The 11,595-nt window shown below is 57.7% G+C and overlaps 1 protein-coding gene across 2 annotated transcripts in view; it reads right to left on the reverse strand.

Moving 5' to 3' along the window:
* Positions 1-6,667: 6,667 nt before the first annotated feature.
* Positions 6,668-11,595, reverse strand: part of AGPAT4 (1-acylglycerol-3-phosphate O-acyltransferase 4) — a 99,537-nt gene continuing 94,609 nt past the window's right edge. For both annotated transcript variants that reach the window (XM_006915040.3, XM_015591858.2), the window contains exons 7-9: positions 10,343-10,418; positions 8,525-8,723; positions 6,668-7,202 (exon numbers count right to left, since the gene is read on the reverse strand). In XM_006915040.3, coding sequence (XP_006915102.1) covers positions 7,108-7,202; positions 8,525-8,723; positions 10,343-10,418 — 370 coding nt within the window. In that variant the 3' untranslated portion in view covers positions 6,668-7,107. The remainder of the gene's footprint in view (positions 7,203-8,524; positions 8,724-10,342; positions 10,419-11,595) is intronic.

Below are 11,595 nucleotides of genomic sequence, written 5' to 3' on the forward strand. Positions count from 1 at the left end.
GCACAGTCACATGGCCTTTTAATGGTTATCAGCTCAGGGCCAGCGGGGTCCGTTCGCACGTCTGTGCTCTCCGCAGAAGAGCCACAGGCCCGCGGGTGCTGAAGATGGGTGTGGGCTTGGCACGTCCTTCGGGCCTGGCTCCCTCGCCCTCGGGAGAGAGTGGACACCACTGAGCACGTGGGATGGCTCTCGGAAGTGATTTTATGTCAACCAGCAAGTTTATGACACGTGCAGGTGTAAGCCTTGTTACCACATGTTGGGGGCTCAGTGTATTCGGACACCAAGATATGCTAGGTCAGTACAGATACTGCCGAATAATCTCTTGGCAAGAAAGGAGCTTTTCAGGTTGTAAATATGCCAGCAGTTCATTTTCTAAAATAGCCTAAATTATGTGTCATTGGTGGTGGTCTTTAATTTCTTTGCTATTAAATTTTCAGAAGGTCGATCCGTTTAGATCATCGACTCCGTCCTTGCACATAGCAGCCGACTGGGCGAGTTAATTCCTTGGGTGGGTTCCGTGCTCACCTTCCCTCCCGCACGGCGCGGCCGCTCACGAAGAAATTACTGTCCTGGGGACGTCGGCGTTTGATACAAACACATAGCATTTTTTTAAATTTCTCCTTTTTAAAATGGCCTTTGAGGTATAGTTTCTATAATATTTGAAGTAGATCACTCCGTGATTTTTAGTATAGCTACGAAGTTGTACAGCCATCTTCACAATCTATCTGAGAACATTTCCATCACCCCCCACAAAAATCTCGTGTGTGTTTGTAGTCACCCACTCCCCATTCCCACCCCCAGCCTCAGGTGACCACTAAGCCACTCCCAGTCTCCCCGGCGTGACCTGTCCTGGACATTTCACGTAAACAGACTGACAACACGTGGTCTTTTGGGTTTGGCTTCTTCCGCTCTGCGCAGTGCCTCCGAGGTTCGTCCACGCTGCAGCGCGGGTCAGCACTGCGGTGTCCGATGTGCCACGCGTGTCATTCGTTTTTAAGTGGTTCCACTTTTTGGGTATTATGAATAATGCTGCTCTGAACATTACAAGTCTGTGTGTGGACGTGTTTTCGGTTCCCTTGGGAATGGAACCTGTTGAAGGTTCATGCTCAATATTTTAAGAAGCTGCCAAGCTGTCTCCAACGTGAGGGCACCCCTTACGTCTCCGGGCCCCGCCATGCCGGCTGCTGCCCTGGGCGTGGCCGTCCCGCGTCTGAGGTGGTGCTATCATGCTGAGGTTTCGGTCTGTGTCCCCGCGTGCTGCTGCTGCCAGGCTTGCTGGCCCGTCCTTCGTCTTCAGTGAGATGTCTGTTTGGATCATTTGCCTATTTTTCATTGCGTTACTTTTCTTATCGAGTTGGGAGAGGATTTCATGTATTCTGGACACAAGTCCCTTACTGGGTACGTGACCTGAAAGTGTTTTATTCTCCCAGTGTTTGTCTTGTCTTCTCCCTTAGCGGTGTCTTTGGAAGTACAGAAGTTTGTCGCACGTGCTCTTGATATTGTACCTAAGGAATTATTACCGGACCCCAGTCACAAAGATTTATATCTGGGTTTTCCTCTAAGAGTTTCCTCTAAGAGTTTCACAGTTTCAGCTCTTACACTTAGGTTTGTCACTCATTGTTAGTTAATTTCTGTGTATGGTATCAGACGGGGATTGGCTGCACTTGAAGCAGCTCGTTCCCTGATGTCAGGTGCGGGCGGACAGGACAGGAAGTGGACGCGGGGCAGCCCGTCCACCATGGCCTCCCCGTCTTCCGCGGGACCCTGTGTGCCTGTGCTTTTGGCTGTGCTTTTGGCCTCAGGCGCCCACTTTCTGGGACAACACTGTCTGGCAGGGCCGGGCCTTCCGCGAGCCTGCGACCCGGCCCCATGGGCACCTGAAGTCTGCGCCAGCCCGTACTGCTCATCAGCTCTGGCCGTGCCCTCCACCCCTTTCCTTCCTAGTCATTCGCAAGCACATGCATAGGATGGCACCCGGAACTGTCGGTGACTGTTCATAATTTCCTAGAACGTTTGGCAAAGGTCTGGCTAGAACTAGCACATGGACAATATGACGAGAAAGTGCAGTTCGTGTAATGGAATTCATTTCAGAAACCCTCACTTTGTGTTCAAACTGCTCACTTCTTACAGTTCAACAGACACAGATGCCAGAAGCGTCAAAAACACCTACTCACTCCAACTTGCGAAACGAGCTTGTGACTTTGTCTGAATAAATGTATTAAAGGCAACTGCATGCGTCTCAGTGGGAAGCCTTTCTAGCGCAGCCCTAGAAGGTAATTTCTAGGTACGGAAGAGATCTAAGTCAGCGCCTAATAAATGCTTTCCAGTGTGTCATTACGGGGCACGGCTGCGGGCCGAGGGTGCCCACTGTGGAACCGCTTATCCCTGACAGGGGGAGACTTCGCTGTTCCCAGTAAGATTTCGAACTTCAGAGTGTCGACTGGATTTTATTTTGGCCAATTCTGCTTAAGAATTGTGTTTTTTGTTTTGAGAAAGGGAATCAAAAGAATCGTGTTTTTTGTTTTGAGAAAGGGAATCAAAAGAATCGTGTTTTTTGTTTTGAGAAAGGGAATCAAAAGAAGACGGTGGGGATTCGCTATTCCAGCCTGAGTCAGCGTGCCCTCGGCCAGCCTTCTCCGGGTGCCCTCGGCCGGCCTTCTCCGGGCGCTGCTGGAGGTGGCCCAGGGTCCCATCCCTGCCCCGGAGAGGGGGCACTCAGGACACGTGCACTAACTGTTTTGGTGAAATTTCTATATTGTGCTTTTTCTGACCAGAGTAATGGTCATTTCAAACAGTGGAGTATCGTAAACAGGGAGCAGTGGTCGCACGTACTGTGAATGGTGGCGAATGTCACGGACCAAGGGAAACAGGGACGTGGGCCCCGTCCTCTCCCCTCCCACTGTATGTCCGGTGCTTTGAGACACCGCTGTCAGAGCACGGAAGCCTCGAGACGTCTGGGCGCTTGGTTTTCGTTTGCATTTGTTGGGAATTCTGGAAATGCTGGGATGCCACCCGGGGGCCAGGGGGCGCGACATGGGACGTGTCACAGAGCTCGGGGGCCACTCGTTCACAGCGGAGGGCGGGCAGGCGCCGTGTTGGCGGGGGCTCGGTGGTGACTGGGCCCTCAGCCTTCCGTGCGGGATCATTTTGGAGGGCGGAGGGACTGGACCTAGAGGGGGTCGCTTGCCTGACCCTTTTGTTAGCGTGTTCTTCAAGGTCAGTTGAGCCTCAAGCGTGAAAGTGTTTTAAAAATGTTTTTCAATTAAACGTCTGGAGATATTTTCAGGAAGCCGCCCCGCTACAATGTAGCCAGTTCCGTATTCGCCCCCGCGGCCACCGTGTTTTCACGTGGGCGGGACAGGCTCCAGACCAGAACACAGGGCAGCTCAGCGGCTGGCCTGCCATTCCCAGCGGGTTCTTCGGCGGAAAATGGTCCTGGTCTTGACACGGGAGGGAACTGCTTCCAAGTTCAGCGTGTCCCTCCCACAGCCGTGTTCTTACGAGCGCTGATGTTAAGATCCGTGTGCCGGGAGGCGGGGCCGCCCAGGAGCGTTTCCCCAGCGCGCGTCCTGCCCGCTCCTCGCAGAGCGGACCTTCGAGCCGCCTCTGTCTGGGGGAAGAGCGCGGATCAGAACGAGAGCCGGGAATCGAACGGCCGGCCCCGGTCTGCAGCCCCTGTGGCATTGCCCCGTGCCGCGTGCGCTCAGGACTGAGGTGCGGGGTCGGGAGGTGAGGCCACCACCGTGTCGCTGGGCAGGCTGCGTGCACGTCTCTTCGTTTCACTCTGCAAGCGACGTAAGCGCTACTTCCGCCGAGGCATGTGGTGAACTGCGGTAGCTCAAGGCGGGTAAGCCTGATTCCAGCGGGACAGCCTGTCACATGACACCGAGAGGCACACTGGCCCTTCCTCGAGGCTCTGGGGGAGGCCGGGAGGTGCACAGCCACCCGCGGACCCAGGCCGCAGAGCCGGGCCCATCTTGTTCCATGGTCCCTTAGACCCCGTGGCCGGTCGCAGTGGTCCCCCAGGGAGTGCCACTCAGCGTCAGCAGACGTGGGAAGAGTCTGGCGGGCGCGTCAGGGAAGGCTGGATGCGGCCTTGTGCCGTGGGCTCCGGCGAGCATCCCCATGGGCACCTCCCTTCCCACTTCCGTCCGTGTTTGTACGTCCGAGAGCCTTTACGAAGCCACATCTGTCTTGCTTAGGGACCAGCCGGACCACTGTCCCCCCTACCGAGAGAGCAGCCAGAGGCTGCCGGGGTCCCTTTTTTGTACGTCACACCTACTACTATGTTAGGGCCAGACGATTATTAAATGTCATAGGGTTTTACATCTAAATCTTCACATCCACTTATGGCTATGTTAGAGGAACACTGCTTTCTACTTTTTAAACATCAGTAGCTCCTTTTACTAGGTTTGACAGGCATTTATTTAGTGGTCAAGAGATCGTCCAGCACTGCTGTGTGATCCTGTGAAAAGGTTGCAATCTTTAAAAACGCATACAAGGTGACAGACTCATGAAGGGCGCTCGGTCGTCCCCCGAGGTGGGTCACGTTAGCATAGCGGTCATGGGTCAGTCCACGCTCCCGGCCACATCCCCTGTGGTCGGTGCTGTTTAATAGAGTCGCTTCGCGGGCTCGGTTTCCTAGAGGAAGCACATTCAACTCCCTGCCCCAGAGCTGCCAGGTGTCCAGGGCGTCGCCTGCATCACCGTCCCACACCGTCTGCCCCGCCGGGTGGCGGAGGTGCCAAGGGTGCTGGGCAGCTCCTAGCCTGTGGCACGGCTACAGCCTGAACCAGGCTCAGGGATTCGGGAGGCCCGATGCGTCTCTGCCGTTACAGTAACCAGCAGAACCGGGTCCCCACACCCCCGGCAAAATGTTTCTCTGCGCGAGGGCCAAACAGCTGGTGAAGCTGTCGGGCTCCCACCCAGCACCCCGCGTGCTCTCGTTTTCTCGGGCAGTTTTCGGAAGTGCGCGTCAGCTCTTCCCGGGAGAGCGTTGTGTCTGCCTTCCTCCGACCTGGGCCTGAAGCAGCAGTGCGTGGGCTGCGCGCATGTTCCCGCTGCTTTGTTATCTCTTCCGTTCGGTCCAGAGCCGGGCAAAGGGTCTGGAGGGTTATTAGAACCTAGACCGCCACCATTTAGAACGGGAGGATGACAGAGAAATGACACGTTTGGACACTTCACCAATTTCTGAGCGTTTTGCGGAAGTAGCAACAAGCAGGCAACTTTCTAACCTTTCATCCCTTATTTGTTGGGTGCTTTAAGATTCCCAGAATGTGTTCGCAGATACTGCCTCGTTCACCCTTGAAGGCACCCACGAAGTAGGTATCATCATCCCCGTTTCATAGATGGGGATGCTGGGTGTCCAGACGTAGATGGCTCGGCCAGGGTCTGGACATGCATTAGCTGCAGAGGTCTGGGAGGGCGTGCGTGTAGCCCGGGGTGTGGCCGGCATACAAGAACAGGTGCACGCCTGTGCCGCCCCATGCCCCCTCATGCCTGAGGTGGTCATGCCCGTGCCCACGAATTTCTGTCTTGTGTGCTCTGCCTTTGAAACCAGCACATGGCCTTACACAGGTTGTCAAATGGACAGCCCATCAACCCCACCCTCAGGGACGCTAGCCAGTGTCCACTCAGGCCCAGCCTCACCCATGCTCCTCACAGCGTTCTGCAGAGTTGTGTCAATGACAGGTGGCTGTCACGTACTGAAGTAGAGAGAGCTCCGTGTGTCACTCTTGGCTTCTCTTGTTCAGTTGTACTTGGCGAACACTCAGTGACAGTGCAAACTTGAGAACCAGATTCTGAATAGAATGTGCCTTTGTGATTCGGCCACCTTTGTACAGAGCGGTTTGTCCCTTAAATGACCAGCAGAACCGGCCTGGACTGGGCATGCGTGGAACGGGGAGAAGCCATCTCCTCGGCGCTTGTGCTTGTAAACACCCGCGAGTCCACGTGCCGTCACGTCACGGCCGGAGAGCACAGAGCCGGGTCCCCAGCTCTTCTCCAAGCCTACGGCTCCTTGTTGTTGCTTTGCGTTTGGCGTCTGTTGCTGGCAGCCGTTTGAAGAAGTCCGGCCCGTGGACCCATCTGTTATGACGGGGACTTTCGTGGGATCAGAGTCTGGGCTCCAGAAGGGAGACAGAGCCACGGGCTCCTTGTACCGGTGTCTGCTGCAGCCCAAGCCTGCGCAGAGCGTGGTGGCCTTGGCTCTGCATGGCGTTTTTGTAGCATGAGCCTGCGTTGTTTTGGGGACCCAGGTTCTGCTTGCTACTGGGACGAGAAGAGCAGAGGATGCACGAACATCTCAGATCACCGCAGAGAGCCCAGCCTTCACTTTCACCTCGATTTCGGGCCCAGCTTCGTTGGGCCTTGGGCCAGGCCCACTCCCCTGCCACGAGGCTGGGAACCCCAAAGCAGCCTCACGGGGTGTCACAGTGCTATGCGGAAGCACGCAGCTAATCTCCCAGCATCCACCATCTTCCTTAAATGCACACGGGCTCCTGCATCGTGTCTGCCGCTAGGAGGGGTCTTTGGGGTGGCGTACAGCACCGCCATGCCGAGTCCCCCGCCCCCGCCAGCCCCCTCCTCCAGAGCCCAGTTCGATCACCAGGGTCCAGAACACCAAATGCACGGCGGAGGGCAGCACGGAAGGATGGAGCGGTCTGTGTAAACACACACCGGGAGCCAAACACTTTAATTGTTTTGGAGGCATCGTTTAGTCGTTTTCCCCACAGCGCCTTTCACTCTCTCTGTGGCAGTCAGGGTTACAGAAAACAGCACCAGAGGATGAAGGGGAACAGTCCCCCTCGTTCCCCATCCCCCCCCGCCCCCTGCGCCCCAGCCGCCCTCAGCCGCAAGTCATTCTCACTTCTGCGTGAGCTTTCACACACGCGCCCGTGCGTGCACACACACGAGAAGGGAACAGAACCCCACGAGAGCACGTGGGGAAGAAACATTTAAGCTCATCTTCTTCTCCATCCAGCGTCGGTACCAAACTCCCGGCTCCCCAGCAGGGCTCCCCCAGCTGTGTCACTGGGTCCCAGCGAGGATGATAGGCAGTGTCCCCCGGTTCCCCAAGGTCCCCTTTGGATGGGAACGTGTCCTGAGTCAGTCGTTCTGTTTCTGTTTGCTGTCGGTGTCTCCATAGGCAGAGCCCTTGTCAATTTCTGTCACGCCGATCATCCATCGAACACCCATGGAAGCTGCAGAAACGGGAAGGACAGGGCATTAGAGGGGCCCGTAGGGGCTCCGGGGTGATGCTGACGAGACCCCTAAGAGGGCTCGTCCTGAGAGCTGGCAGGTTTGGGCGCCGTTTCACAGCCCCTGCCTCACAGGGAGCCACGAGCACGAGCGTTGGGTCTCACTGGACTGTGACAGGAGCACAGAGCAAGGCTGTTCTGTGGCCGGGTTTCAGCCCTTCGACATGTCAGCTGCGGGCGAGGCTGACAGATTTCCCGTGTGATCCCAAAGGCAAAGAGCAGTCTTTGGAGACTGCATGGCGGGGACTCACATTAATGAAGGACGTACCGGGCCCCTGGAGAAGGCCCGCCCGACATGGCTGCTGGTGCAATGACCAGGGCAGCGAGCAGGCTCGGCCCTGCCTCTTCCCGACTAACCTGGTACAGACACTGAGGACCCGCAAGAGGGCCCCGCACACCCGCCGGGAGCGGCGCACGGGGTCAGTGCAGCCCGGGGACGGCAGACTCGGTGAGCGGCCTGGGTGCGGGGACCACATCTGCGTCACCGGATATGCCGGCACCAAACATGGCCCAGCAACGGCCCACTTATAATATGATACACGTGCAAGAGCGGACAGGTGGGCAACGACGAGGTCGCAGATGTGCAGCGTTGGCTCTGGTCTGAACGGTCAGAGGGAGCCGACTGGGAAGCGCGAGTCCAGCAGCCAGTGCGAGGCCCGCACGTCCCTGGGTCAGGGCGGACGGGCAGACCGCAGCCTGGGGCCAGCTGTGAAGAGGCTGACAGGAGCTCTAGCACGAGACCCTCCGTGCACGAGTGACGGGCATGCGTCATAGGGGACACAGGGCTGCTGGCACGCGCCATTGTCCCAGGAGGCCTTGTGAGGAGGAGAGTGACATGAAGATGAGGCCTTGGTCTCCCTCTGACTCCGGAAGCACAGCGTCCCCCATTCGTAGGGCAAGAAGCAAGCGCGGTGACTCTGGCCGCCCCACTTCGTAAACAGGTGTCAGCGTCAGGAAGGTTTGTGGGGGGAAGCGAGCGTCCACGAGACGGCCGAGCTGCTGACAGCTCCACTGAGGTCGGCACGTGCCCTGCCCGAGGCTGGGCCTGCTCTGCGTGGCAGGGGGCCCAGGACCCCAGGCGCGATCTCGCTGTGTGCCTGCCGTCCTGCTGCCGTTTGCCCCGTCGCCTGCAGGCTGTGCTGCTCTCTCCAGAGACAGCCCAGCACCGAGCAGACGTGTCCCCATGGGGGCCGGAGCCCTCCTCCGTCTAGGGCACCTCGCTGCATGCCGCCCCCCCATCCCGCAGGCTCTTGCCCCCCACTTACCCACAAAGAGAACGAGGACGAAGCTGGCTAGCGTCAGGGAAGAGCCACTGCTGACCATGCTGACCAGGAACCGGACGAAAGGGCAGAGCAGCAGCGACGCCCAGAACAGCCAGTTCAGGAGCGCCCAGGGCCGCCGCGGGGGCACCATGGGCGTCCCTGGGAAGGTGCCCGTCCGGCAGTACTCCTCCTGGAGGGCGTCCTGGGGACAGAACGGGGGCCTGAGCACCTGTCCTCACAGACCGGGCAGCTCAGAGCTCATGCGGCACCCACAGAAGGTGTCCTGCAGGCACTCGGGTTGTGACACTCTATCGGGCTGTCCCTTCCTGTGGCGACATGGAGAAGCAGGGCCACTGCAGCTCTGTCACCGAGTCTGGGCATTGGGGCTCCAGCTGGGGCACGGAGCCAGCCCGTTCCAGCCTAGTCTGACTGCGCAGGTGACTGGCCCGAGGCCCAGGGCCTGGTGGCCGGGACGGGCAGTCAGGCCGTCCACACAGGTCAGGGGGAAGAAGGAAGACGCTGCCCTGAGCCAGGCCCCCGCCCCGGGGTGTCGGAGCGGGTTGTCATCTGACGGCCTCCTGAAGCTAAATTCCGTTTGTGTTCGTCCCTGTCTGTCTCGCCGGAGTGTGTGTGTCCTGAGGGTGTGCAGGACCTTCACTCCCAGACACCCCCGAGGCTCGGGCGGTGCTGAGGACAGCGCCAGGGGCCGGGCACTGCTGTGTGAGGCCGGGGGCAGAGACCGCCTCCCGCGTTCACTCAGCTGTGGGAGTGTCCCCACTTCTCAGCAGCAGCCGTCATAAAAACACTGCGGGATGACTGTGCACACCCAACAAAGCACGGCCACGCCAGGCCGGCTCGTGACCCGTCTCGACTTAGGAGGTCGTGCTTCTCAATGGGGTCGAGTCTTCTGGAAAACAAGCTTCCAGAAGCTTAAAGTGCTGAATGTTTTCTTTTAACGACATGAGGTTGAAATGTCTAGAGTATATCATACTTCTTTTCCAATCAGGGTGTACAGAATAATATGCTGTTTTGACCACTTGGTGTCATTACTAAAATCAGTCCACAAAATGGGCCTTTTTGGAAGCGATTGACCCTTCCCTGGGAGCTCGGGAGCTCTTTCTGTGTTCAATCCCAGATGGTTTGGGGTCACAACACGTGGCGGATCAGAAGTAAGTGTTTACCGGGCAGTGAGACCAGGTCATAGATGTGCCTTCTTCCCCAGGTGGAAGCTAAACCTTCCTCCTCCTGTAAGATCCAGCAGCCTGAGCAAGAATAATTAGTTCTCTCTGCCCTGCGACTGTCTTGAAGGACAGAAACCAATGAAAGGTAATGCCCTGCTCAGAGGAAGGAGCGAGAGAGGAGGGGGCCCTGGAGAGCTTGACCACAGACTAGAGTCGGGGGCCACTGCAGATCAAAGCCAGCCGAGGTGGGCCTTGTGGGGCTTCTTCCTGCTCACGCCAGTGATGTTTTGAGACCAGACAACCAAATTGTGGACCCAGAAGCCACCAAGATCATGTGTATTGCTAAGGAATGTTTTGCCTTAAGAGCAGAGGCAGGAAACTAGATCAGGGCTGTTGAGGCCATGACTGCCTTTTCTGTCCACTACACCTATGAAATAGTTCTTTCTGTGAAACTCCTTTAAAAACACTTTGCAATGTTCTTTTCCCTGTTGCCACGTGGAGCGTCAGGCCTGGTTAATGACGGGTACGCGGTTCTGTCTGGGGGACAAGGCCCTCGCCACAGCTCTCAAGGGCCCCGCAGGGCACCCACAGCCGCAACTGGAGATGGCCCCTCGACCCCCAGAGCCACCGCAGCACTGACCTTCTCCTGGTACAGCTTATGGAGCCAGGCCGCACACTCGTCCCCGTCTTCAGGGACTTCTTCCAGAGGGATCCGCCTGCAAAGCAGAGAGAGCAGCTAGCAGGAGGCGGAGGCGGCCGACACCAGGCACCCGAACGTGGCTTCGGACACCGGCGCCCGCCATCCTCCGGCTTCTCTGTCCGTAGCCTGGATCTCGAGGACGTGAATCGTATCCAGCTGATAGAAAGTGGGGAAGGACACACGCGTACGGGGTGACAGGGGTACAGGCCAGACGCCGTCGTGGCCCGTGAAGGAATGGCCCAGAGGACACCTGCCTCTCCGTCCTCCCTCCCACCTTACGGTGTTGGCCTCTGCGGCGGCGACCGCACCGCCTCAGTTTCCACAGGAGCCAGTCCACGCTGCACGGAAGCTAAGTGGAGGCGATAACGTTCTAGCACTTTCTCAGCCAGGTAAGGACTTATTGCTAATGCGAGGTACCTCCCTTCAGATGACTCCCCTTTCCTCTCGGGCAGTGCTGAGGCCGACTTTCTGCAAAGGTTCTGCCAAATAAGACATGTATCTTGGGAGATGAGTGTCCCTTCCCCGATGGAGAAACCAGGGCACCCTCCCCAGGCTCGGTGGCTCGGACACTTTGCCCACCGGCGCTGGGTCGGTGATCCCCGGGTGGCCGGGCTGCTGCTGGCAAGGGCTAGGGTGTAACATGAAAATGCTCTGTTGTTTGTAATGGGCTAGAGATGAGGTGTATGTTTTACAGGCCTGAGCAGCCCTGCCCCGAGGCCACCAGTGGGGACTGGCTTTAGGGGCGAACTGGTCTGACTGGCTGCTTCCTCTCCGGCCCCTACCTGCGCTCTGGGGCCTGTGCTTCGGCAGGTGGTGTTACCCGCCCGGTGGCTTCGTCGTAACATAACCTCACAAGCTGACCTGCTCGGCTTTCCCCAAACACCGCGGGCACAGCTGGCCATGGAGTGGCGCTCCTGCCAGCTGTGGAAGGAACTCGGGGGACAAAACCTCACCTTACTTACTTTGACACTTGCAGATGACAGAGGCCTCCTTGGGGAAGGCGAGTGCTTTTCCTGCCCTCGTAGGCTTGCAACTGAGTGATAAGGCGGACTGTCAACTGACTGCCGCGTTAGCCAAGGAAACAGTAACCATCATGAGGCCCCTTTCCTTCTTTTAAGGGGTAACTAGAGTCTTGAAGTAGAAAGCTATCTAACTCAGGCTTTCAGTCCACCAACAGACCTCCCGGAAGCGTG

The sequence above is a fragment of the Pteropus alecto genome, unplaced genomic scaffold, assembly GCF_000325575.1.
Source record: "Pteropus alecto unplaced genomic scaffold, ASM32557v1 scaffold195, whole genome shotgun sequence".
Taxonomy (NCBI): Eukaryota; Metazoa; Chordata; class Mammalia; order Chiroptera; family Pteropodidae; genus Pteropus; species Pteropus alecto.